Below are 27,620 nucleotides of genomic sequence, written 5' to 3' on the forward strand. Positions count from 1 at the left end.
GACCATCTTGCAACATCAACTTCCCTCAACTGGCCAATTGCTATTCGATTTGCTGCCCTTCCTGGACGTGGCCTTTTCGTGTTTACATGCATTTATCACTTAGGTCTTGTTACTTGTTACTTGTTATGCTTTTAAATATTCATTACAGACTTTGCAGTAGCCACATACTTAGCATTCTTTAAAAGTATCTTCCATCCAAGAAATCTAAATTACACGGGTTGATTACACAGCCTAGCATAATAAATTTACCACTGCAAGCTTAACCTCAACTAAGTTGCAAAATATTTATTCAACACTTTTGTTGCAGCGACATGACATTTTTTGTACTGGTTTCAACTGCATACAAAGACTTTTCGTTTGCCTGACAATTGTAAAATCATAATTTCAACAGCAAAGTGATCCTTAACACCTTATAACTGTTGGGTCATTTATTTTATAATTTCACACTTCAGCATATGAGGTTTTATTAAAACACACAAGTCATTGATTTATTTTTATTAAAATCTTATCTCCAGAAGTCTGAAGACTCGTTCGCCTGAAAATACAACAAATTTGTCTTTTTACTACAAGAAAAAATTATTAGTATTAAACACCATAAATCTCAACCTGATTACTTTTTGTCCAGCTATATAACACTAACTATGTCAGAGCACTTTTGTTAACTATTAGGGTACAAGTTACAAAGTTTAAAACTTTCTAAAACAGTTTTACCTATTTAGCTTAAACTTCATCAACAAGAACACTTTATTACATGTTGCTACATCAGGTGGGAGACCAGCTCATGCACAAACTTTCTCACATGACATCCAGTCAACATGTAGATATATATAAAAAATTACCAAGCTTCTTCCACACAATGATATGTACTGTACATAAAATCACAAAACTTCTAAAAGATGACCACATGCGCACACATTAGTTAACTAGCACAATGAACTCATTCTTCCACCAGACAATACCTTCCATATGATACTAACCACAGTCTCAAGACTTGTCCATCGTCTTAGGGTATTTCGCAGGACCAGTAGACATCATAACAATCCTGCGACAGTGGAAGGTCTTCACAAGAACCAACTGTATGGCTCTCCTAAACAGGCACTGCATCCCGAGGATTACGGATGAAAACAGCATCTTCCATAGGACTGCCACAAGACCTCCGCAGTAGAAACAAAATTTATAGCTCTTCAAGGGTCCAACCACCAGATTCCATGCAGAACGCAACCTCTCCCAAGGGATCACAGACTGCCAGCCTCTCCCACGGGACCCGTAACCACTAGCCTCTCCCACGTTGTTGCCAGCCAACCTCTCCCACAGGAACGGCAACAGCCAGCTTCTCCCATAGGACCGATCACCAGCCTCTCCCACAAGACCGCCGACTGCCAGCCTCCCCCCTGGGAATCTCGGACTGCCAGTTTGTTCCACAATAACCGCAGACTGCCAGCCTCTCCTACAAGAACCGTCAACCACAGTTTCTTCCACGGTATCCGCTGACCGCCAGCCTCTCCCTTGGGAACCTACGACCGCCAGCCCCTCTCACAGGAATCACCGACTGCCAGCCTCTCCAAAGGGAACACTGACAGCCAGCCTCTCCAAAGGGAACACTGACAGCCAGCCTCTCCAAAGGGAACACTGACAGCCAGCCCCTCAGACAGGAACTGCTACCGCCAGCCTCTCCCAAGGGTATACCAATCCCCAGCCTCTCCCAGGGTATGCAGATGCCCATCCCCAGCCTCTCCCAGCCTCTCCAGGACCGCATGTAGATCCCCAGCCTCTCCCATGTGACTGCCGACCGCCAGCCTCTCCCACAGGACCGCCGACCGCTTCTCTCTCCCACAGGACCGCCGACCGCTTCTCTCTCCCACAGGACCGCCGACCGCTTCTCTCTCCCACAGGACCGCCGACCACTTCTCTCTCCCACAGGACCGCCGACCACTTCTCTCCCCCAACAGGACCGCTGACCACCAAATTCTCCCACTGGACCGCCGACTGCTTCTCTCTCCCACAGGACCACTGACCGCTTCTCTCTCCCACAGGACCATTGACCGCCGAACTCTCCCACGGGACTGCCGACCGCTTCTCTCTCCCACAGGACTGCCGATCCCTCCCACAGGACCGTTGACCGCCAGCCTCTCCCAAGGGACTGCCGACCGCCAGCCTCTAAACAGGACTGCCGACCACCAGCCTCTCCAAAGGGACCGCTGACCGCCAGCCTCTCCAAAGGGACCGCCGACTGCCAGCCTCTTCTGTTGGACTGCCGATCGCCAGCCACTCCAAAGGGACCACTGACTGCCAGCCTCTCCAAAGGGACTGCTGACCGCCAGCCTCTCCAAAGGGACCGGTGACCGCCAGCCTCTCCAAAGGAACCGCTGACTGCCAGCCTCTCCAAAGGGACCGCTGACCGCCAGCCTCTTCCATTGGACTGCTGACCGCCAGCCTCTTCCACTGGACTGCCGAACGCCAGCCTCTACCATTGGACTGCCGACCGCCAGCCTCTACCATTGGACTGCCGACCGCCAGCCACTTCAAAGGGACCGCTCGCCAGCCTCTTCCATTGGACTGCTGACCACCAGCCACTCCAAAGGGACCGCTGACCGCCAGCCTCTTCCATGGACTGCTGACCACCAGCCCCTCCAAAGGGACCGCTGACCGCCAGCCTCTTCCATTGGACTGCTGACCACCAGCCTCTCCAAAGGGACCGCTGACCGCCAGCCTCTTCCATTGGACTGCTGACCACCAACCTCTTCCATTGGACTGCTGACCACCAGCCCCTCCAACAGGAACAGCCAACTGCCAGCCTCTCTGACGGGAACAGCCAACTCCCAGCCTTTCCGATGGGAACAGCAACTGCCAGCCTCTCCCACGGGAACTGCCGACCGCAAGCTTCTTTCATGGGGCCCACTGACTGTCTTGCTTTTTTCACGGGGGCCAACGACTGCAGCCTCTCTCACAGGACTGCTGACTGCAAGCCTCTACCACGGGACCGCTGACTGCCACCCTCTCCCACAGGACCGCTGACTGCCACAACCCTCTTGCACGGAACTGTCGACTGCCGACCGCTAGCCTCTCCCACAGGACCGCCGACAGCCAACATCTCCCACAGGACCACTGACTGCCAGCCTCCCCTTGCCTCTTTTAAGGGACCAGCCTCTCAAGCAGGATTACAAATCAGCAGCCACTCCCACAGGAACAATCTTGTACTGGACTACCGACCGCCAGACTCTCATATAGGACTGCAATGCAACAGTCACCTCTGTGGAACTTTCATGGGACCGTCGAACACCTGCTTCTTCCACAGGACCATCAAGCGCCAGTGACTTCCACAGGAACTTCTACAGCCACCCACTCCCAAAGGACCACTGACCGCCAACCTCATACGGGACTGCTGACCACCTGCCTCTTTCACTGGACTAGAAAACCAGTCTGCAACATGACTGAAGACTGCCTGCTGTCTCCGAAGGACAACCGATTACATGTGGTTAAGCCTGCTGCCAGACTCAACCAAAGACTCTCCACCAAGGGACTGTTGCCTGAACTATTACCAACAGGGGATTCACCAGACATTCGCATTGGGCCACTACAAAGGACGTGTCTCTTCTGCAGACCACCACCATCCATGATCCTGGGCCTTTTAACAAAACAAAAAATTATGAAAAGCTGATAGTTTAAAAGGACAATTATGTGAAAACTTTCAAGAGCTCACATTTCAAATTTAACAAATTCATGGGTAATTTTCATACGAAAAACTTTGAACGAAAATACCACTCAAACCTGTAAGAAAACCATTGCTGAACAATGAATATTAACTGCAGTAAACAAATTGGAAACACGAAAAGGTCAAATGGTTATATAAAATAGCCCAATTAGGCCTGACTACTGTAGAATCATCGCAGAAGACAATTAGCATTTGTTTTCACTTCCTTCTGGGGAATAAAGAACCATCAACATCTACAACAATTCAATTTTCTTTCTATTAAAACAAAAAACTACCTTGGCACAGCAGATAACCAAACCTATGTAGGAAAAGAAAAGAAAAAGAAGATACTTACAGAAGTACACTTTCAAAAGAACTAGCTGCCTTTCTTCGAACAACAGAGAGAGAGAGAGAGCATTTTACTTGTCTCACAAACTAGTCGATGAGATCCCCAAGTAGCCGTGCACCTTTACCTAGTAAGTAATATATACGACCTTCGAGAATGACCAACCAAGGCGGCTTCGGAGGTAATCACACACTAGCACTCCCCTCCACACCTTTACGCGTATGACTGCTGATGCAACATCCTCTTCTCTTTGCTGTGTCACCCACGACATCCTTACAGCTGCTTGCAACAATAATAATACAATACATCACTCCCAAATAAATCCAACAAAATTACTGTATTATAATCCGGTACTAGATTCCTATTAGAAAACAAAAAAGTCAAAACTAATAATGAACTTTTATATCAAGTAACAAATCATGTATGATCGAGTAAAAGCAAATAAGATAAAGAGGGAACTTGAAACAAGTTGAGCTTCACTGTCAATGATACACTGTCACCGCCACAAGTCATCCTAAGTATGAGCACCGACGACACTCGGCAACTTGTAGGATCTGCCAACACGTGGACAACTCGTGTCCTCTAACGGTCGTCGCCAGCCTCCTCTACCTCTCTCTACACAGCATTACGTCACCAAGGTCTGATGTTCGCTTCAAGTACTAGCCAAATCAGAATCTTCAGTACTTCATGTCCTCCCAACTCCTTCCAAAGCCCCAATCTCCTGGCCACGTAACCCTCTTGTAGTAATGCTCGACCTCTGCGAAGTCACCTCAGCAGCACAGGCCATTTTAGAAGCGCACCCTCTAGCCTTGACACTCCTCTTCCGAAGCATAACTAATCCTAACTGCCTCTTCGGAAGATTTGTTTCGTTTCCAAAAAAATAAAAGGATAATGACTAGCTTTCACATCCGATATACCTACAATTTTGTAAAACTACACTATGCTAGTGAATGCTTTTTAAAGTGAGTATACAGTACTATATATCATTCATAATCAAATTAAGCTGATTAACTTTGCAACAAACTCATGTTTTTTATATATCATTTGCAAATCTATTACATAACCAAACTCTGATAACAACAGCCATTCAAAGACTTCTAATCACTGTACTTTTTGATGTCAACAAAAATCACTTCAATGAACTTCAACTCCCTTATTTATCCATGAGATGAACTTAAGCATAGGAGCCTTTGTTGTACTGATAACTGAACTTCCTCTTGGTGTCGAGGTTCAAACTTGAAAACGTTCCCTTACGCATACCTATACCTTGAAGATGTCAAATGACCCCATGCCTCCTCAACTGTACGTCCATACACACATGACATTTAATACCCATAGACTGTCCCAAGAGAGTCTTCTTATTTTGCAAGTGTTTCCCAAACGACCACATTTGCCATCCAGCAGGGACTACGAATTCGTGAATCCTGTCCAAGCACTATCATACTTTTACCACTGGACAACCATCTGGTCATTCCATTCGGGCATGCTGCAATTTTCAAAGGGGACAATCATTCATGTGTTCTTTTTAGACATACTGTACAATAGAATATCCCAGCAAAGTGTCATTTCTAAGAAATATATATTTCAAAGTCTTGAGAAATTTCTGCAGAGCAATAAACTACCCTATTAAAGCATAATATTATGATCTGATAATCTGGTCCAATTTCAAAAATTTTAGTGTAAACACACACACGCTAATATTCCAAAAATAATATTCCAAAAACCAATAATATTAAAATACTCCCTCAAGGTTACTAGGCCGGAAAGCATTCGCGAAACCCCTGAAGCGCTGTAACTATAAGAAAAACTTGTCTCGGTAGGCACATCCACAGGAATGGTACTCGCATCTTCCTTGAACATGAACATTCGGTATACCCATGATCCACAGTGTGACGGACCCCAAGGGACGCCCATGATCCACGGTGCCGTAAGTGCCCTGAGACAGACATGTTCCGTGCTGCGACGACAGCCAAAGAATTAACTTGAATGTCATGGGTTACCAGCTAACCAGCGCAACCAAATCCCAGGACATCCTCAATCCAGTGCGACGCGACAACTGTCCAGGGATGATGATGATGGAGCACAGACACCACGATCCACAGCATGAAGACCTTCCAGGAAAACCATGATCCACAGCATAAGGAGCGGACCTTTTGGGGATACCACAACCCACAACACGATGATCTTCCAGGGACACCACAGCCCACTGCACGACGACCTTCCGTAGACACCACGACCCAATGCGCGAGGACCTTCCAGGGACACCACGACCCACTGCGTGAGGACCTTCTAGGAACACCATGACCCACTGCGTGATGTCTGGAACACGAACTTCCGGGAGACACCTTGATCCACTGCACAAGGACCTTCTGGGGACACCACAGCCCATTATGCGATGACCTTCAGGAAACACCATGAACCACAGCGCGAGGACCTTCTGGGGACACCACGACCCACTGTGTGAGGAACTTCCGGGGACACCAAAACCCACTGCGCGAGGACTTTCCGGGGACACCACAACCCACTGCTCGAGGACCTTCCAGGGACGCCACGACCCGCTGCTCCAGGACCTTCCAGGAACACCACAACCCACTGCGCGAGGACCTTCAGAAACACCACGACCCACTGCGTGATGTCTGGAACACGAACTTCTGGGAAACATCTTGACCCACTGCACGAAGACCTTCCGGGGACACTATAACCCATTACGTAATACCCAGAACGCGATGACCTTCAGGAAATACGATGAACCACAGTGTGAGGACCTTCTGGTGACACCAAGACCCACTGCGTAATGCCTGGAACATGATGACCTTCCGGGAACATCTCGACCCAGAACGCAAAGACCTTTCGGGGACAAGACGATCCACTATGCGATACTTGGAACACGATGACCTTCAGGGGACACCACGATACACTGCGCGGGGACCTTCTGGGGACACAAAGACCCACTGTGTGATGCCCAGAAATCGATGACCTTCCGTGGACATCATGACCCACTACACGATACCTGGAACATGATGACCTTCAGGGACACCACAAACATTCATGTGTTCATTTTAGACATACTGTAGAATGGAATATCCCAGCAAACTGACATTTCTAAGAAATTTATATTTCAGTCTTGAGAATTTTCTGCAGAGCATTAAACTAACCTATTAAAGCATAATATTATGAACTGATAATCTGATCCAATTTAAAAAAATTTGAATGTAAACACACACAAGCTAATATTCCACAAACCAATAATGCTAAAATACTCCCTCAAGGTTACTAAGCCGGAAAGCATTCGCGAAACCCCTGAAGCGCTGTAACTATAAGAAAAACATGTCTTGGTAGGCACATCCACAGGAATGGTATTCGCATCTTCCTTGAATGTGAACATTCGGGATACCCTCGACCCACAGTGTGACGGACCCCAAGGGATGCTCATGGTCCACGGTGCCTTAAGTAACCTGAGACAGACGTTCCATGCTGCGACGACAGTCAAAGAATTAACTTGAGTGCAATGACTGTCATGGGCTACCAGCTATCCAGCGCAACCAAATCCTAGGGACACCCTCGATCCAGTGCGACAACTGCCCAGGGATGATAAGAGCGCGAGGACCTTCTGGGGACACCACGACCCACTGCGTGAGGAACTTCCAGGGACATCAAAACCCACTGCGCAAGGACTTTCCAGGGACGCCACGACCCGCTGCTCCAGGACCTTCCAGGGAAGCCATGACCCGCTACTCGAGGACCTTCCAGGAATGGCACGACCCACTGCGTGATGTCGGGAACATGAACTTCTGGGAAACACCTTGACCCACTGCACGAGGACCTTCCAGGGACACTATAACCCATTACGTAATACCCAGAATGTGATGACCTTCAGGAAACACGATGAACCACAGCACGAGGACCTTCTGGAGACACCAAGACCCATTGCATAATGCCTGGAACATGATGACCTTCCGGGAACAACTCGACCCAGAACGCAAGGACCTTTCAGGGACAAGACGATCCACTATGCGATACTTGGAACACGATGACCTTCAGGGGACACCATGACCCACAGCACGAGGACCTTCTGGGGATACCACGATACACTGCACGGGGACCTTCTGGGGACACCAAGACCCACTGTGTGATGCCTAGAAAGCGATGACCTTCCGTGGACATCATGACCCACTACACGATACCGGGGTACGCGATGACCTTCAGGGAACACCATGATCCACAGCATGAGGACCTTCCAGGGACACCACAAACATTCATGTGTTCATTTTAGACATACTGTATAATGGAATATCCCAGCAAACCGTCATTTCTAAGAAATATATATTTCAAAGTCTTGAGAAATTTCTGAAGAGCAATAAACTACCCTATTAAAGCATATTATTATCATCTGATAATCAGATCCAATTTCAAAAATTTGAATGTAAACACACAAGCTAATATTCCAAAAACCAAGATTATTAAAATACTCCCTCAAGGTTACTAAGCCGGAAAGCATTCGCGAAACCCCTGAAGCGCTGTAACTATAAGAAAAACTTGTCTCGGCAGGCACATCCACAGGAATGGTATTCGCATCTTCCCTGAACGTGAACATTCGGTATACCCACGATCCACAGTATGACGGACCCCAAGGGACGCCCATGATCCACGGTGCCATAAGTGCCCTGAGACAGACATGTTCCATGCTGCGACGACAGCCAAAGAATAACTTGAGTGCAATGACTGTCATGGGATACCGGCTATCCAGCGCAACCAAATCCCAGGGACACCCTCAATCCAGTGCAACAACTGTCCAGGGATGATGACGATGGAGCACGACGACCTTCTGGAGACACCACGACCCACTGCGCGAGGACCTTCCGGGGACACGTGACCCATTGCATGAGGACCTTCCAGGGATGCCACGACCCACTGTGCGAGGACCTTCCAGGAACACCATGAGCCACTGCGTGATGTATGAACATGAACTTCTGGGAAACACCTTGACCCACTGCACGAGGACCTTCTGGGGACACCACAACCCATTACACGATGACCTTCAGGAAACACGATGAACCACAGCGCGAGGACCTTCTGGGGACACCAACACCCACTGCATAATGCCTGGAACATGATGCCCTTCCGGGAACACCTCGACCCAGAGTGCGAGGACCTTCCAGGGACAAGACGATCCACTATGTGATTCTTGGAACACGATGACTTTAGGGGACACCATGACCCACAGCGCGAGGACCTTCTGGGGACACTAAGACCCACTGCATAATGCCTGGAACATGATGCCCTTCCGGGAACATCTCGACCCAGAGAGCGAGGACCTTCCAGGGACAAGACGATCCACTGTGCGATACTTGGAACACGATGACCTTCAGGGGACACCAAGACCCACAGCACGAGGACCTTCTGGGGATACCACGATACACTGCGTGAGGACCTTCTGGGGACACCACGATACACTGCGCGGGGACCTTCTGGGGACACCAAGACCCACTCTGTGAGATGCCCAGAAAGCGATGACCTTCCAGGAACACCTTGACCCACAAGGAGAGGACCTTCCCGTGGACATCATGACCCACTACACGATACCTGGAACACGATGACCTTCAGGGAACACCACGACCCACAGCATGAGGACCTTCCAGGGACACCACAAACATTCATGTGTTCTTTTAAGACATACTGTACATTGGAATACCCCCAGCAAACTGTCATTTTTAAGAAATACATATTTCAAAATCTTGAGAACTTCCTGAAGAGCAATAAACTACCCCATTAAAGCATAATATTATGAGCTGATAATCAGATCCAATTTCAAAAATTAGAATGTAAACACACAAGCTAATATTCCACAAACCAATAATATTAAAATACTCCCTCAAGGTTACTAGGCCAGAAAGCATTCGTGAAACCCCGAAGCGCTGTAACTTTAAGAAAAACTTGTCTCAGAAGGTGCATCCACAGGAATGGTATTGCATCTTCCTTGAATGTGAACATTCGGGATACCCATGACCCACAGTGTGACGGACCCCAAGGGACGCCCATGATCCACGGTGCCACAAGTGCCCTGAGACAGACATGTTCCATGCTGCGACGACAGCCAAAGAATTAACTTGAGTGCAATGGCTGTCATGGGCTACCAGCTATCCAGTGCAACCAAATCCCAGGGACACCCTTGATCCAGTGCGAGTACGATGACCTTCTGGAGACACCACGACCCACTGCATGAGGACCTTCCAGGAACACTATGACCCACTGTGCAAGGACCTTCCAGGGATGCCACAACCCACTGCGCGTGGACCTTCCAGGAACACCATAAGCCACTGCGTGATGTCTGGAACACGAACTTCTGGGAAACACCTTGACCCACTGCACAAGGACCTTCTGGGGACACCACAACCCATTATGCGATGACCTTCTGGAAACACGAACCACAGCGCGAGGACCTTCTGGGGACACCAAGACCCACTGCATTTTGCCTGGAACATGATGACCTTCCAGGAACACCTCGACCCAGGCGTGAGGAACCTTTCAGGGACAAGATGATCCACCATGCGATACTTGGAACATGATGACCTTCAGGGGACACCATGACCCACAGCACGAGGACCTTCTGGGGACACCATGATCCACTGTGCGGGGACCTTCTGGGGACACCAAGACCCACTGTGTGATGCCCAGAAAGTGATGACCTTCCAGAAACACCTTGACCCACAGGGAGAGGACCTTCCAGGGACACCACGACCCACTGCACAAGGACCTTCTGGGAACACCATGACACCTGTAAGCATACCACACTCCTATGTTCCAGTTCAAAAGACATTCATCACAACTCTTGCTACTCGTTGGCCGCCCACGCACACCATGCTTGGTATAAATCATGTTTATTACCATACCCAACCGATTCCTGAAAACAGAAAAAATTAAAATCAAAAAAACTAATCATGGTTTTAAGTACACTTTCAGAAGCTTCTCTCATTTCAAAAGAAAACAAAAGTACTTCATTCTTACTTGCAAACAACTTCTTGATGGTTGCTAAAATGGCAGAAGACTTCTTGCTTCCATGGGAGTCTGATTAAAACCCTCAACAACTGCCTAAAAATACAAAATGTATATAGAGTATATTTGTAAGTTCTCTACTATGTAATCAAGAGAATACTCAATTTTTAATACATGCCAATTGAAAAACACTTTCAAATTATTATACAGTGACTCCTCTATTCAGTTGCTTGTTCAACAATACCTACATAAAATTGTTAAAACAATTTCAAGGGGGAACATCAAAGATACTAACCAATGGTGAAATTCCAAACTACTCATCAAGACTTCTCGTTGATCGACACCGTCCATGCACTTCCTGCAATTAGAACAAATTTTAATATTATCATCTTGCTTTTCAACAAATGATTTTAATCTTATGAACCAGCAGTTTAACAAGTTTTACAACATTTAGAGCAGAAGTATACATATCTTCCCTTCAACACTGGCTCAACATGTCACACGGCATATTAGTTCTTAATGTGCATATAAAAATAATTCACCCACCTTCCTAAGTTTGCCAAGTACTTCCAGGATAGCCCAGGGGGCCTGAAATGCTGAATCTTGCTGCGATGCTTCATGGGACCATCAGTGCTGAATCTTGCTGGGATGCTTCATGGGACCATCAGTGCTGAATCTTGCTGCGATGCTTCATGGGACCATCAGTGCTGAATCTTGCTGCAATGCTTCATGGGACCATCAGTGCTGAATCTTGCTGGGATCCTCCACAGGACCATCAGTACTGAATCTTGCTGCGATGCTCCATGGGACCATCAGTGCTGAATCTTGCTGGGATGCTCCGGGGAACCTGAAATGCCAAATCTCGCCACGATGCTGCATGAGACCATCAACACCGAATCTCACCAGGATGCTCCATTGAACCATCAATGCCAAGCCAAATCTTGCCAGCATGCTCCAGCTGACCTGGAATGCTGAATCTTGACAGGATGCTGCAGGGACCCATCAATGCAAACTTTCCAGAATGCTCCAGGGAACCACCATGGCCAAATCTTGCAGGGATGCCGCAGGAAACCTGAAATACCAAATCTCGCCAGAGTGCTCCAGGGGACCCTAACCGCTGAATCTTGCCAGGATGCTTGATGGGACCATCAATGCCGAATCTTGCCAAGATGCTCCAAGTAACCTGAAATAATGAATCTTGCCAGAGTGCTCCAGGTGCCCCTCAGTGCTGATTCTTGCCAGGACGCTCCGTTGGATCACCAGTGCCGGATCTCGCCCAGATGCTCCAGAAACCACATTTGTTGAATCTCTCCAGGGTAGAGGGCACCTTAACTGCCGAATCTCGCTAGGATGCTCTCAAGGAAACCTGAAAAGCCAAATCTCGCCAGTGTGCTCCAGGGGACCAACTCCAAAGCTCGGCAGAATGCTAAAAGGGACCTGAAATGCCAAATCTTGCCAGAATGCTCCAGGGGACCATCTGTGCCAAAGCTCGCCAGAATGCTTGATGGGACCACCAATGCTGAATCTTGCTTAAGATGTTCCAAGTAACCTGAAGTGCCGAATCTTGCCAGAATGCTCCAGGGAACCACCAGGATGCTCAACGCACCATCAGTGCCCAATCTTGCCAGGATGTTCTGGGGAACCATCTCGAGGGCCAAAAAAACGCAACTTTCGCCTCCACACATCCGCAAAACACTTGAATGGGTAACTTTTTCAACTGGAACTGATGCACAGGAGTTCCTGCAAGTATCAAAAATGCCAGAGATCAGATCATTCCCATGAACACAACTTATATTTACTAAATAAAATATATCACTATATTAATTTCTAACAGAGTACTGCTGGATATAGCATTAAATTACTAAGTCAAGCAAACCATCACAAATAACATAATGAACTGCAAGTACCTGCAAATGTTTACAAGGGTAACTTCAAGGGTGCACGTAACATCTTGCCACGCTACTCTGTGAAGTAGGACATCCAGCCTTGGGCCACTTTCTGCAATTATCTAAAACCTCCAGCATTAATTCCCCAACCCCTCCCCCTTCCAAATAAGTAGTGTTGAAATGTCAACTCAAAGTACATATACTAAATTCAGGAAACTTACTGTTGCAATTATTACAACTAACCATCTTCAACTATCACACTACATAATTATATTTGCTCTTATAATTATCAATAAAATCACAATTCAATCTACCAATATACTCTTTCCTTCAACATACTAAAGTTCACAGGCTAGGTAAATCACACAATTTAATCTAATAGTAAACCATACTTCCAATGTATTAGCCAAGTTTATAATGCACTATGCAAATTACACAATACAGTGAAATGACACTAATTCGTTAAATGTATTAGCCGTGTTCATGATTTCTAGTACATGCTATGGATATACAAGATAATCAAAACATTAAAAGGGCCAATATCTTACGGAAAAAGCCAGTGCCCAGCACCAACACCTGAATGAAATGCAAACCGAAGAATATTGCAGCCTTGTTGGAGGGCACCTCAGAAAGAGACTTTCTGCAATATCCAAAAATCTTCTATGTTAGAACCCTGCCCCCCCCCCAACCCCATTAAAATATCTAATAACATATCTCACTAAGCAAGGTGCAAAGTTCAGTACTGTACATACACATATCAACAGAGAAACTTCATTATACCACTTACTTCCACGTTTAGTTGCTTGTGCACATGAACAACTTAGGAAGGCAAACAGCAGAGAAAATGCAAATCCTCAAATGGCGGAAGAATGGAAAGCCTGGAATAATAGGATCCTCTGGTGTTAGGCTAATGCCCTCCCCGCCAAAAAGCATATAAATTACCATGAGAGCTGACCAATGACGCATGCACTATATACGCACACTAACATTCAACGAAAAACCCCCTTACACAATCTCCTTTATTACTGTTAAAAGTTAGAAATGTAACTAGTGTAAGACAAACCTCCCTCCCAGGCCAAAAACATGCCAATAAAACAAAAATATTTATAACTAAAGATTTTAGCTATGTCATTTACTACATTCCACTTACTTCATGTCAAGTTCTGGATATCGGAGCACAAGCATAAAACCTACACCAAAGAAAATGCAGTTCTTCAAAGGATGGAAGCTTGCAAACTCCTGCAATAAAGGTCCTTTGGCATAGGTTAACAGTCCCCCCCCCCCCGACCCTTTATTTCAAGTATCAAGAAAAATGAAGAGATGTATACACCATACATGCATCATACAGCTATCAACTTACAGTATTTCACTACTTGTAATTACTGAAGACAAGTTTTGACCTTACATGTTACATGTCTACCTACTGAACAAATAACTTTTGAAAAATCTCACTCCAAAAGGAAGCTTATAGGACTTCTTTCATACATGGCTAGTGATAATTTTTATCAAAATAACAGAAAAGTCAACAATATTCGTCATTACCAACTGTTAATAAAACCATCAGCACTGCAAATGGCATCAACCCAAGTGTTTCTGCAAAATCAAAAGAACAGAAAGTGTTATAGCCCCCCCCCAACCCCTTAACTGACAAAAACACATATAACAGAAAATTATAAATGCCACTTATTGAACTACAGTATTCCAATTACGTGACGTGAGTTTTGAATTTGGGAACTCTTATATGCTATACCCAAGAAATAGTTCTTCAAATAATGAAGTGTGGAAAATTGATGAAGTGTGGAAACTTTTGCAAACAAGATCTCTGGTATAAAGCTGTCAATTATCTAGAAATGAACAAAGATGTATGCACTTTATATGCATTGTACAGCTATCAACTTACAAGGCCAAATGTAGACAAGTATCCAAAATCTGATGCGAGACCATGGCAGACTTAAATCTGACGAAAGACCACAGCAGCACTTACAAGGTGGTAGCGAGAGGACTGCAAATACAAGAACTTGCTTTGTGAGCGGTAAACCCCGGCCCCCCCTCTTCCCTAATATTCCATTACTTCCAGTTATCAAAGTGAAGTTTTGACCTCTGTCTATTTAAGACATTTTAATATCAAAACAACCTTCACTGAAAAATGAAAACTACAGCTTTTCTCTCAAACACACGGCTATTCCACTTACTTGGTGTGACGATCTGTATGGGAACACCACTGTAAACACTACCAAAGAAATAGTTCTCCAAGTGAATTGCGGACACTTCTGCAATTATAAGATCCTTTCGTGTAAGGTTAAAAGCCCCCCCCTAACCCATTTAATTCTGCTATCAAGACAAATGAACAACAATGTTACACCATATATGCATCATACAGTGATCAAGTTAAATGGGAAAACTCAGATAAGAATTCAAAATATTGCTTCAAAAAATCCTCACTGCAAAAGTTAAACTACAGCTCTTTTCTCATGCACATCGCTACCAAGTTTTTTATACCAAAAGAGCAAAATGAAAGGAACAAAGTCGCTATTACCAATCATTCAAAACAAACCATCAGCAGTGCAAAGTGGAAAAGGCTGCAAAGAGGAAGTCAATCTTGGGTAATGGTGTCAACTTGAGCATTCCTGCAATATCAAAAGAACACCAGGTGTTACAGCCCCAACCCCTTAACCCCATTACACTACACAAACAAAACCATCTAAAAACATAAAATTATCCAGTCATTTACAGAACTATTCCACTTACTTGACGTGACCTTTTGAATCCTAGAACACCAAAGTAAACACAACACCAAGATGACGTTCTTCAACTGATACACGTGGAAACTTCTGCAATTAAGATCCTTAGGTGTAAGGTTAGCTCACCCCCCCCAACCTTTCTTTCAATAATAAAGAGAAATTAACAATATAGTATGCACCATATAAGCACCATAAAGCCAACAAACTTACATGGCAAAATGTTGACAAATACCCAAATTCGAAGCAGGACCATGGCAGATGCAAACTGTAGCACTTACAAGGTGGCAGAGAGCAGACTGCAAATACGAAGAGCTGTTTCGTGAGCGGTAACCCCCCCTTCTTCCCAAGTATTTCCATTACAGTAATTCCAATTATCAAAGGCAAGTTTTCACCTTAACAATTATCAAAGGTAGGTTTTGACCTTAACAATTATCAAAGGCAACTTTTGACCTTAATTATCAAAGGCAAGTTTTGAACTTGACAATTATCAAAGGGAAGCTTTGATCTTAATGTCTTTCTATCCAAACACGTAACTTCAGAACAAACTCACTGAAAAATTAAGACTATAGCTTTCTTTTTCAAATACATGGCTACTCTACTTACTTGGTGTGAAGTTCTCAAAACCTCATCTCCAACATAAAATACTACAATAACGAAAATGTTCTTATTGATGGCACTGGAAATTTCTGCAATTAAGAGATTTTCGTGGAAGGTTAAGGCCCAACACCCCCTTATTTCAATTAACAAGAGAAATGAACAAAGAAGTATTACACCATATATGCACCGTACAGCAATCAACTTACAGAAAAACCGAAGACGCAAGGATCACATACACGAAGTGAAAATGCGATGGGTGTAAGCTGTGGCACTTGAAAGCTGACAGAAAGAGAACTGCAAATACCAAGAGCTTGCTTTGTGAGTGGTGACCCCCTCCCCAAAATTTTCATTACTTCCAATTATTAATATTTCTGATCTTACATGTCTACCTATTCAACATACATATTACTACTTCGTAAAATTCTCACTGCATATGTTAAACTACAACTCTTCTCTCATGCACATGGCTACGTTTTTTCTACCAAAATAGAAAAGTGAAAGGAACAAGTCGTCATTACCAATCATTCAAAAAAACCTTCAGCAGTGCAAAGTGGAAAATGCTGCAAAGAGGTGTCAATCTTGGGTAATGGTGTCAACTTGAGCATTCCTGCAATATCAAAAGAACAGCAGGTGTTACAGCCCCAACCCCAACCCCCATTACAGTACACAAAACCATCTATTACAGAAATTTATCCAGTCATTTATTGAACTATTCCACTTACTTGAAGTGACCTTTTGAATCCTAGAACACCAAAGTAACCGCTACAACAAGATGTTCTTCAACTGATAAGCATTTGGAAATTTCTGCAATTAAGATCCTTAGGTGTAAGGTTAGCTCCCCCCACCAACTTTCTTTCAATAATAAAGAGAAATTAACAATATAGTATGCACCATATAAGCATCATAAAGGCATTCAACTTACAAGGCAAAATGTCGACAAATGCCCAAATTCAAAGCAGGACCATGGCAGATGCAAACTGTGGCACTTACATGGTGGCAGAGAGCAGACTGCAAATATGAAGAGCTGTTTTGTGAGCGGTAAACCCCCCTCTTCCCAAGTCTTTCCATTACAGTATTTCCAATTATCATAAGCAAGTTTTCACCTTAATTATCAAAAGCAACATTTGACCTTAACCATTATCAAAGGCAACATTTGACCTTAATTATCAAAGGCAACTTTTGACCTTAATGTCTATCTACACAAGCCATAACTTCAGAACAAACTCGCTGAAAAATTAAGACTATAGCTTTCTTTTTCAAATACATGGCTACTCCACTTACTTGATGTGAAGTTCTCAAAACCTCATCTCCAACATAACTACTATAATAATGAAAATGTTCCTCAAATGATGGCACTGGAAATTTCTGCAATTAAGAGATTTTCGTGGAAGGTTAAGCCCCCAAACCCCTTTATTTCAGTTAACAAGAGAAATGAACAAAAGTATTACACCATATATGCACCGTAAAGCAATCAACTTACAGAAAAAAACGAAGACGCAATGATCAGATGTATGAAGTGAAAACGTGGTGGATGTAACCTGTGGCACTCGAAAGGCTGACAGAAAGAGGACTGCAAATACCAAGAACTTGCTTTGTGAGTGGTAACCCCCTCCCCAAATTTTCATTACAATACTTCCAATTATTAACATTTTTGATCTTATATGTCTACCTATTCAACATACATTATTACTTTGAAAAATCCTCACTGCATACGTTAAACTACAACTCTTCTCTCATGCACATGGCTATGTTTTTTCTACCAAAATAGAAAAATGAGAGGAACAAAGTCGTTATTACCAATCATTCAAAACAAACCATCAGCAGTGCAAAGTGGAAAAGGCTGCAAAGAGGAAGTCAATCTTGGGTAATGGTGTCAACTTGAGCATTCCTGCAATATCAAAAGAACAGCAGGTGTTACAGCCCCAACCCTAACCCCCATTACACTACAAAAACAAGACCACCTATAACAGAAAATTATCCAGGCATTTACAGAACAATTCCACTTACTTGATGTGACCTTTTGAATCCTAGAACACCAAAGTAAACACTACACCAAGATGACGTTCTTCAACTGATACACATGTGGAAACTTCTGCAATTAAAATCCTTACGTGTAAGGTTAGCCCCCCCCCCACTTTCTTTCAATAATAAAGAGAAATTAACAATATAGTATGCATCATATAAGCATCATAAAGGCAACCAACTTACACAGCAAAATGTTGACAAATACCCAAATTCGAAGCAGGACCATGGCAGATGCAAACTGTGGCACTTACAAGGTGGCAGAGAGCAGACTGCAAATACGAAGAGCTGTTTTGTGAGCAGTAACCCCCCTTCTTCCCCAGTATTTCCATTACAGTACTTCCAATTATCAAAGGAAAGTTTTGACCTTAATTATCAAAGGTAAGTTTTGACCTTAACAATTATCAAAGGCAACTTTTGACCTTAACAATTATCAAAGGGAAGCTTTGATCTTAACGTCTTTCTATCCAACACGTAACTTCAGAACAAACTCACTGAAAAATTAAGACTATAGCTTTCTTCTTCAAATACATGGCTACTCTACTTACTTGGTGTGAAGTTCTCAAAACTCATCTCCAACACAAATACTACAATAACGAAAATGTTCTTCAATGATGGCACTGGAAATTTCTGCAATTAAGAGATTTTCGTGGAAAGTTAAGCCCCAACCCCCCCTATTTCAACTACCAAGAGAAATGAACAAAGTAGTATTATTACACCATATATACACCGTAAAGCAATCAACTTACAGAAAAACGAAGACGCAAGGATCAGATATACGAAGTGAAAATGCGATGGATGTAAGCCGTGGCACTTGAAAAGCTGACACAAAGAGGACTGCAAATACCAAGAACTTGCTTTGTGAGTGGTGACCCCCTCCCCAAATTTTCATTTCTTCCAATTATTATTTCTGATCTTATATGTCAACCTATTCAACATCCATATTACTTCGAAAAATTCTCACTGCTTCTCTCATGCACATGGCTACGTTTTTTATAGCAAAATAGCAAAATGGAAGGAAGAAAGTCGTTATTACCAATCATTCAAAACAAACCATCAGCAGTGCAAAGTGGAAAAGGCTGCAAAGAGGAAGTCAATCTTGGGTAATGGTGTCAACTTGAGCATTCCTGCAATATCAAAAGAACAGCAGGTGTTACAGCCCCAACCCCTAACCCTCATTGCAGTACACAAAACCATCTATAACAGATAATTATCCAGTCATTTATTGAACTATTCCACTTACTTGAAGTGACCTTTTGAATCCTAGAACACCAAAGTAAACACTACACCAAGATGTTCTTCAACTTACAGACATGTGGAAACTTCTGCAATTAAGATCCTTACGTGTAAGGTTAGCTCCCCCCCCCAAAAATCTTTATTTCAATAATAAAGGGAAATTAACAATATAGTATGCGTCATATAAGCATCATAAAGCCAACAAACTTACACGGCAAAATGTTGACAAATACCCAAATTCAAAGCAGGACCATGGCAGATGCAAACTGTGGCACTTACAAGGTGGCAGAGAGCAGACTGCAAATATGAAGAGCTGTTTTGTGAGCGGTAAACCCCCCTCTTCCCAAGTCTTTCCATTACAGTATTTCCAATTATCAAAGGCAAGTTTTGACCTTAATTATCAAAGGCAAGTTTTGATCTTAATGTCTTTCTATCCAAGACATAACTTCAGAACAAACTCGCTGAAAAATTAACACTATAGCTTTCTTTTTCAAATACATGGCCACTCCACTTACTTGGTGTGAAGTTCTCAAAACCTCATCTCCAACATAAAATACAATAATGAAAATGTTCTTATTGATGGCACTGGAAATTTCTGCAATTAAGAGATTTTTGTGGAAGGTTAAGCCCCAACCCCCCCTATTTCAACTACCAAGAGCAATGAACAAAGTAGTATTATTACACCATATATACACCGTACAGCAATCAACTTACAGAAAAACCGAAGACGCACGGATCACATACACGAAGTGAAAATGCGATGGATGCAAGCTGTGGCACTTGAAAAGCTGACACAAAGAGGACTGCAAATACCAAGAACTTGCTTTGTGAGTGGTGACCCCCTCCCCAAAATTTTCATTACTTCCAATTATTAATATTTCTGATCTTACATGTCTACCTATTCAACATACATATTACTTCGTAAAATTCTCACTGCAAATGTTAAGCTATAACTCTTCTCTCATGCACATGGCTAAGTTTTTTCTACCAAAATAGAAAAATGAAAGGAACAAATTCGTCATTACCAATCATTCAAAAAACCATCAGCAGTGCAAAGTGGAAAATGCTGCAAAGAGGGTGTCAACCTTCAGTAATGGTGTCAACTTGAGCATTCCTGCAATATCAAAAGAACAGCAGCTGTTACAGCCCCAACCCCTAACCCCCATTACACTACACAAACAAAACCATCTATAACAGAAAATTATCCAGTCATTTACAGAACGATTCCACTTACTTGATGTGACCTTTTGAATCCTAGAACACCAAAGTAACCGCTACAACTAGATGTTTTTCAACAGACAGACATGTGGAAACTTCTGCAATTAAGATCCTTACGTGTAAGGTTAGCCCCCTCCCCATTTTTTCAATAATAAAGAGAAATTGACAATATAGTATGCAACATATACGCATCATAAAGGCATTCAACTTACAAGGCAAAATGTTGACAAATACCCAAATTCGAAGCAGGACCATGGCAGATGCAAACTGTGGCACTTACAAGGTGGCAGAGAGCAGACTGCAAATATGAAGAGCTGTTTTGTGAGCAGTAACCCCCCCCCTTCTCTTCCCCAGTATTTCCATTACAGTATTTCCAATTATCAAAGCAAGTTTTGACCTTAATTATCAAAGGCAACTTTTGACCTTAACAATTATCAAAGGCAACTTTTGACCTTAATGTCTATCTACCCAAGACGTAACTTCAGAACAAACTCGCTGAAAAATTAAGACTATAGCTTTCTTTTTCAAATACATGGCTACTCCACTTACTTGGTGTGAAGTTCTCAAAAACTCATCTCCAACACAAATACTACCTAAGGAAAATGTTCCTCAAACAGTAGCACTGGAAATTTCTGCAATTAAGAGATTTTCGTGGAAGGTTAAGCCCCAACCCCCCTATTGCAATTAACAAGAGAAATGAACAAAGAAGTATTACACCGTATATGCACCGTACAGCAATCAACTTACAGAAAAAACGAAGACGCAAGGATCACATATACGAAGTGAAAATGCGATGGATGCAAGCTGTGGCACTCGAAAGGCTGACAGAGAGAGGACTGCAAATACCAAGAACTTGCTTTGTGAGTGGTGACCCCCCCCTCCCCAAATTTTCATTACAGTACTCCCAATTATTAACATTTTTGATCTTATATATGTCTACCTATTCAACAAACATATTACTTCGACAGATTCTCACTCCGTAAGTTAAACTATAGCTCTACTCTCATGCACATGGCTACGTTTTTTATACTAAAATAGCAAAATGAGAGGAACAAAGTTGTCATTACCAATCATTCAAAACAAACCATCAGCAGTGCAAAGTGGAAAAGGCTGCAAAGAGGAAGTCAATCTTGGGTAATGGTGTCAACTTGAGCATTCCTGCAATATCAAAAGAACAGCAGGTGTTACAGACCCAACCCCTAAACCCCATTACACTACACAAACAAAACCATCCATAACAGATAATTATCCAGTCATTTACAGAACTACTCCACTTACTTGAAGTGACCTTTTGAATCCTAGAACACCAAAGTAAACAACACCAAGAAGATGTTCTTCAACTGATACACATGTGGAAACTTCTGCAATTAAGATCCTTAGGTGTAAGGTTAGCCCCCTCCCCCTTTATTTCAATAATAAAGAGAAATTAACAATATAGTATGCACCATATAAGCATAATAAAGGCATTCAACTTACACGGCAAAATGTCAACAAATACCCAAATTCAAAGCAGGACCACGGCAGATGTAAACTGCAACACTTACAAGGTGGCAGAGAGCAGACTGCAAATACGAAGAGCTGTTTTGTGAGTGGTAACCCCCCCTCTCCCCAAGTATTCTGTTACAGTATCTCCAATTATCAAAGGCAAGCTTTGGTCTTGACGTCTATCTATTTAAACATTTTAACTTCAGAAGAAACTCGCTGAAAAATTAAAACTATAGCTTTTCTTTCAAATACATGGCTAGTCCACTTACTTGATGCGAAGTTCTAAAAACCTCAACTCCAACATAAATACTACTTAGGAAAATGTTCTTCAAATGATGGAACACTGGAAACTTCTGCAATAGAGATTTTCGTGGAAGGTTAACAGCCCCCCAACCTCCCTTTATTTCAACTGACAAGAGAAATGAACAGATGTATACATCATATGCAATGAACTTATAGAAAAAAATGAAGATGCAAGGAACCGATATACAAAGTGAAAACGTGGTGGATGTAAGCTGTGGCACTTTAACAGGCAGCAGAAAGAGGACTGCAAACACCAAAGACTTGCTTTGTGAGTGGTGACCCCCTCACCAAATTTGCATTACTTCCAATTATTACATTTTTTATTTTATCTTACCTATCGACCTATTCAGCTTATTACTTAATTCTCATACACGATTTTTTACTAATATAACAGAGTAAAGAACCACGTTGTCATCATCAATCGTTCAAAACACCATCAGCGCCACAAACTGGCCAGTCTTTGATCATGGTCTCCACCCAAATGTTTCTGCAACAGCAAAAGAACACCAAGTGTTACAGCCCCCCAAAATCCCCCTACACTAACAAAAACATCTATAGGAAATTATAGTATCATTCGCTGAACAATTCCGCTTACTTGATGTGGACTTCTTAATTCCTGACCACCAAAGTCAACATTATACCAAGATGATAATCTTCAAATGATGAAAGTGGGGGAACTTCTGCAATAAGATTCTTTGGTGTAAGGTTAAAAGCCCCCAAACCCCTTTTATTACAAGAAAAAATGAACAAGATGCATCTATTATATTTGTACAACACAACAAAACAACTTACACCAAATGTAGAGAGAAGGATCGAACACGAGGTGGAACCGTGGTGGATGAAGCTGTGACACTTATGTGGTAGAAAGAGGACTGCAAATACCAAGAACTTGCTTTGTGAGTGGTATACCCCCCCCTTTTCCCCAATATTCCATTACCTCCATTTATCGAAGGGAAGTTTTGACTTTACTTATCAAATCAAGACAGTACAATTTTGAAACAAACTCTTTGTAAAATGATAAGTAGAGCTTGTCTTCCAAATACTTAGCTATTTCTAATATCAAGACATATGAACAGTAATGTATACACCATACAGCACCTGACAACTTACATGGGAAAATGTAGGTAAGTATCCAAGTTTACAAACCGCGCCTGCAGCAGACAGACAGCTGTATCACCTCAAGAGGTAGCACAGAGAGGACTGCAAATACCAAGAACCTGTTTTGTGAGTTGTTAACCCCCCCTTCCCAATATTCCATTTACGTTATTTTAAGACAAGTTTTCATCTTCCAAGTCTTCTTATTCAACACTTCAGAAAAAACTCACTACAAAAGAAGACAATAGCTTTCTCCCATACACACTGCTAATGAAGTTTTTTCTACGTAGCAAAAGGTAAGAAAAAAGTTGTCGTTACCAATCGTTCAAGAAACCAACAGTAGCGCAAAGTGGAAAAGGCAGCAAGGAGGGAACCTCCCTTTGGTACTGGTACCCATTCGAGTGTTTCTGCAATATCAAGAGAACAAGAAGTGTTACAGCCCCCCCACCCCACCTCCGAACACTTAGAAAAGCATCTGTAGCCAAAAATTATACAGTACTGAGCTTTTCCACTTACTTGATGTTAAGTTCTTAATCCCAGAACACCAATGTAAATACTACATCAAAGTTCAAACGATGAACTGTGCAAACTTCTGCAATAATGATGCCATAAGGATAACAGTCCCCACCCCATTTTTTTTCAACTGCCAAGGGAAATTAACACAAATATAAACACTATATATATGCATATGACAACCAACTTACATTACAAAATATTGAAGTGGGCGAGACCATGGCGGACGTAAGCTGTGGTATGTATGATGTAGCAGAGAGAGGACTGTAAATACCAAGAAATTGCTCTATGAGTGTTACACCCCCCTCCCCAATATTTCATCACTTCCATTTCTCAAAGGAAAGTATTATTCTTATACATCTACCTATCCGAGGCATAACGTCAAACTTACTGAAAAATGGAAAATATTGCAAGTTTCTCAAATAAGTTATTACAATTACTTGAAGTCACATTCTGGAACTTTAATGTATAATCTCTCTGTGAGTGGTATTCCCCCTTCTCCCCAATATTCCATTACAGTACTTTCAATTATCAAAAAGCCTTATTCTTATGGACGTAACTATTCAAGACAACTTCAGAACAAACTCTTTTCTCAAATAAACAACTACTCCACTTACTTGCTGTGAAGTTTTGAATAATGAAACTCCAATATAAGCACTACACCAAGGAAAATGTTCAAATGATGGAAGTGTGGAAACTTCTGCAATAAAGATCCTTTGGCAAGGTTAATAGGGCCCCCCACCCCTTTACTTAAAAAAAATAAAAAAAGCAAAGTATATGCTACAGACGCATTATACAGCTATCAACTTACATTGCAAAATGTACTGTATAAGCAAATATCCAATCATGAGGAGGGACTGTGGCTGACGCAAGCTTGAGCATTTACAAGATGGCGAGAGGACTGCAAACACCAATTACTTATCCTAATCAAAGGAAAATTCCTCACCTAAAGGGAATAAGTTCTATATAAAAAAGGAATAAGTTCTTTATAAACTAACAAAAACATAAGAGAAATGATAAACTATGATAGCTATTTTTATGAAGGATGCATGTGAAATTCCGCAATATCAATAAACTTGTCAGTTTTTTAAAATGTCCCCCTCAAAGTTACTTAGGGCAGTGTAAGACTCCTGAACTACACATACCAAACACCAATCACATTACTCACACAAGGGAAAAAGTAGAGGCACATATTCAAAGCACACATTGCGAGATTCTGTCGAACACAAACCGCAGACCTTACATAAGCAGAAAAAAGTCAGAGATTATCTGTAAATAAAAGTGTTAGTTAGTCTTCCCCAACCCCACCAAACTCAATACAACGTTAATGTTAAATCTCATGTTCAAAACAAAACTCGAAAAATTGACACGAATTACAGATCTTCAATTAAAAAAACATCTGCTTACTTGGTGAAAAGTCCACACCAAACATTAGATGACATTTCCTTACTGAGAAGGAACTGCTGAGGAACTGCTGCCTCAATGGTCTACACAACAGATGAAGATTTGGCCAAAATTGAAATGTAGCTCTGCCTATAAGTGACTCAGCAGCATTTCTGCAATTTCGAGAACTTTTCCATCAGTTCCCCCCCAACCCCTTAAAATCTATCACGTATGGCTTACTGTGAAACTAATTTACTGCAAAACTCAGAATAAAAAAAAAATGGGCAAATTATGCATATTTAGAGTTGCAGCAAAAAAAAAAAAAAAAATTATCAGAGTACAGTATCTTTAGAGTTAAAAACCAAATGAAGAGAGAGAGAGAGCCACATATAAGCCAACAAAAGGAAAATGTCTTTCAGATGAAGTGAATTGATCTGAGAAAAATCTGATACAAAATGTCTTACATTGCACACACAAATGGACTTATGAGGACATCCAAGACAACCAGTATAGAAAATCTTAAAACTGAAACCTCTCTCTTCCCATACTCCTTAGTCATTCATTAAATGGTGAACATGAACATGTGCAGGCAGATACAAATCATACCTCCGCAGAAACGAGGCCTTAGGCACAGCGACTTTCTGCAGATTACCAAGATTTCCCTATCTTAAGTTCCCACACCTCTATTCTTGATTACTGATAGCAGTTTCAGATTTATTTGCAACATATTACCAAAAAGCATTGACAAGATGTTAAGTTCTTCAAAAAGTGTTCACTCAAACCACATAACTACACCCCAAATGGCCAGTTCTCTGGCAAAAAAGGTATTAATCAAAAACACTCAAAAAGTGTTCACTCAAACCACATAACTACACCCCAAATGGCCAGTTCTCTGGCAAAAAAGGTATTAATCAAAAACACTAACAGCAAGCTCTACAATTTAACCATGACTACTCATTAGGAAAAACTTCATTTCAGTTGCATGCAACTGACAAAATATTACTAACGATGACTCAAAATAGAAAAATCAGTTACTGAAAGGTGGTAGAGCAAAAGTGATCTGTGACTTGCTAGAATATCTGGCATTACACACCCAATTATATGATGGCAACCATATTTCTTATCTTGAGGATCTCAACAGCTCCTACATTAGGGATAGATTCACTTACACCAGTTTAAGACATACCACAAACCTTTTCACGGAATTAAGTTGGACGAGTTGCTCTTATGGTGACAACTTCAACCTGCGAATTGCAGTCTAATCAGCCACTGAAGCCCCAACCAGCTACACTATGAGCAACAGATGGCAACCAGCTACACTACGAGCAATGGATGGCTTAGACCAGCATCAGCTTTGAAATGTCTCTCTGGGCACCAGCGGGGAGGGCTATGACCTGTACCTCTTGGGATAGTGGCAGAGGACTTCAACCAGAATATCTTAGGGCAACACTGATGGAGGGCTTCAACCTGTGTCTTGGGGAACCAGCGGGGAGGGCATTGACCTGCATCTTCTCAGGGCATCTGGAGGGGAAGGATTTGACCTGCGTCTCTCAGGGCACCAGCAGCGAAGGGCTTCGACCTGCTTCTCTTGGCGGTGGTGGGGAGTTTCCATCTCTGTCCCTCGGTGGCAGTGGGGAGACTCAACCTACGTCTCTCGGTGGCGGCAGGGAGATGCACCCTCGGGGAGATGCGACCGATGTCTCTCATTGGCAGCGGGGAGATTCAACCTACATCTCTTCGGTGGTGGCGGGGAGATTGGACCCATGTCTCTCGGTGGCGGCGGGGAGATGCGACCTATGTCTCTCAGTGGCAGCGGGGAGATGCGATCTACATCTCTCAGTGGCGGTGGGGAGATTCGACCTACGTCTCTCAGTGGCGGCGGGGAGATTCGACCTACGTCTCTCAGTGGCGGCGGGGAGATTTGACCTACGTCTCTCAGTGGCGGTGGGGAGATTCAACCTACGTCTCTCAGTGGCGGCGGGGAGATTCGACCTACGTCTCTCAGTGGCGGCGGGGAGATTCGACCTACGTCTCTCAGTGGCGGCAGGGAGATCCGACCTACGTCTTTCGGTGGTGGCGGGAAGATTCGACCTAAGTCTCTCTGTGGCGGC

At 43.0% G+C, this 27,620-nt stretch overlaps 2 protein-coding genes and 1 long non-coding RNA gene across 10 annotated transcripts in view; 1 reads left to right on the forward strand and 2 right to left on the reverse strand.

The window, feature by feature from the left end:
- Nucleotides 1-482: 482 nt before the first annotated feature.
- On the reverse strand, nt 483-3,615 carry LOC136856017 (uncharacterized). The gene is made up of 5 exons (XM_067133570.1): nt 3,471-3,615; nt 2,739-2,866; nt 1,755-2,464; nt 978-1,682; nt 483-535 (listed from the first exon to the last, which is right to left on the reverse strand). The coding sequence occupies exons 1-4, from the start codon at nt 3,613-3,615 to the stop codon at nt 1,460-1,462; spliced, it is 1,206 nt and encodes a 401-aa protein (XP_066989671.1). The 3' UTR covers nt 483-535; nt 978-1,459.
- A 308-nt stretch (nt 3,616-3,923) lies between these two features.
- LOC136856135 (uncharacterized) overlaps nt 3,924-27,620 on the reverse strand; it is a 28,785-nt gene continuing 5,088 nt past the window's right edge. For 6 of the 8 annotated variants that reach the window (XR_010858247.1, XR_010858248.1, XR_010858245.1 and 3 more), the window contains exons 3-8: nt 21,128-27,600; nt 12,938-19,904; nt 11,577-12,770; nt 11,326-11,388; nt 11,043-11,126; nt 3,924-10,938 (exon numbers count right to left, since the gene is read on the reverse strand). Coding sequence is in view for 1 of the 8 variants with exons in the window: in XM_067133788.1 (XP_066989889.1) it covers nt 10,563-10,938; nt 11,043-11,126; nt 11,326-11,388; nt 11,577-11,650 (597 nt within the window). In the remaining 7 variants the exon portion in view is untranslated. Of the gene's footprint in view, nt 10,939-11,042; nt 11,127-11,325; nt 11,389-11,576; nt 12,771-12,937; nt 19,905-21,127; nt 27,601-27,620 lie in introns of those variants that run through there. The other 2 variants (XR_010858242.1, XM_067133788.1) reach the window with 2 other exon arrangements.
- LOC136856139 (uncharacterized) lies at nt 20,011-21,555 on the forward strand. The gene is made up of 2 exons (XR_010858252.1): nt 20,011-20,133; nt 21,389-21,555. It is a non-coding gene; the product is annotated as an uncharacterized lncRNA (long non-coding RNA).

The sequence above is a fragment of the Macrobrachium rosenbergii genome, chromosome 34 (genome assembly GCF_040412425.1).
Source record: "Macrobrachium rosenbergii isolate ZJJX-2024 chromosome 34, ASM4041242v1, whole genome shotgun sequence".
In the NCBI taxonomy this organism is placed as follows: domain Eukaryota; kingdom Metazoa; phylum Arthropoda; class Malacostraca; order Decapoda; family Palaemonidae; genus Macrobrachium; species Macrobrachium rosenbergii.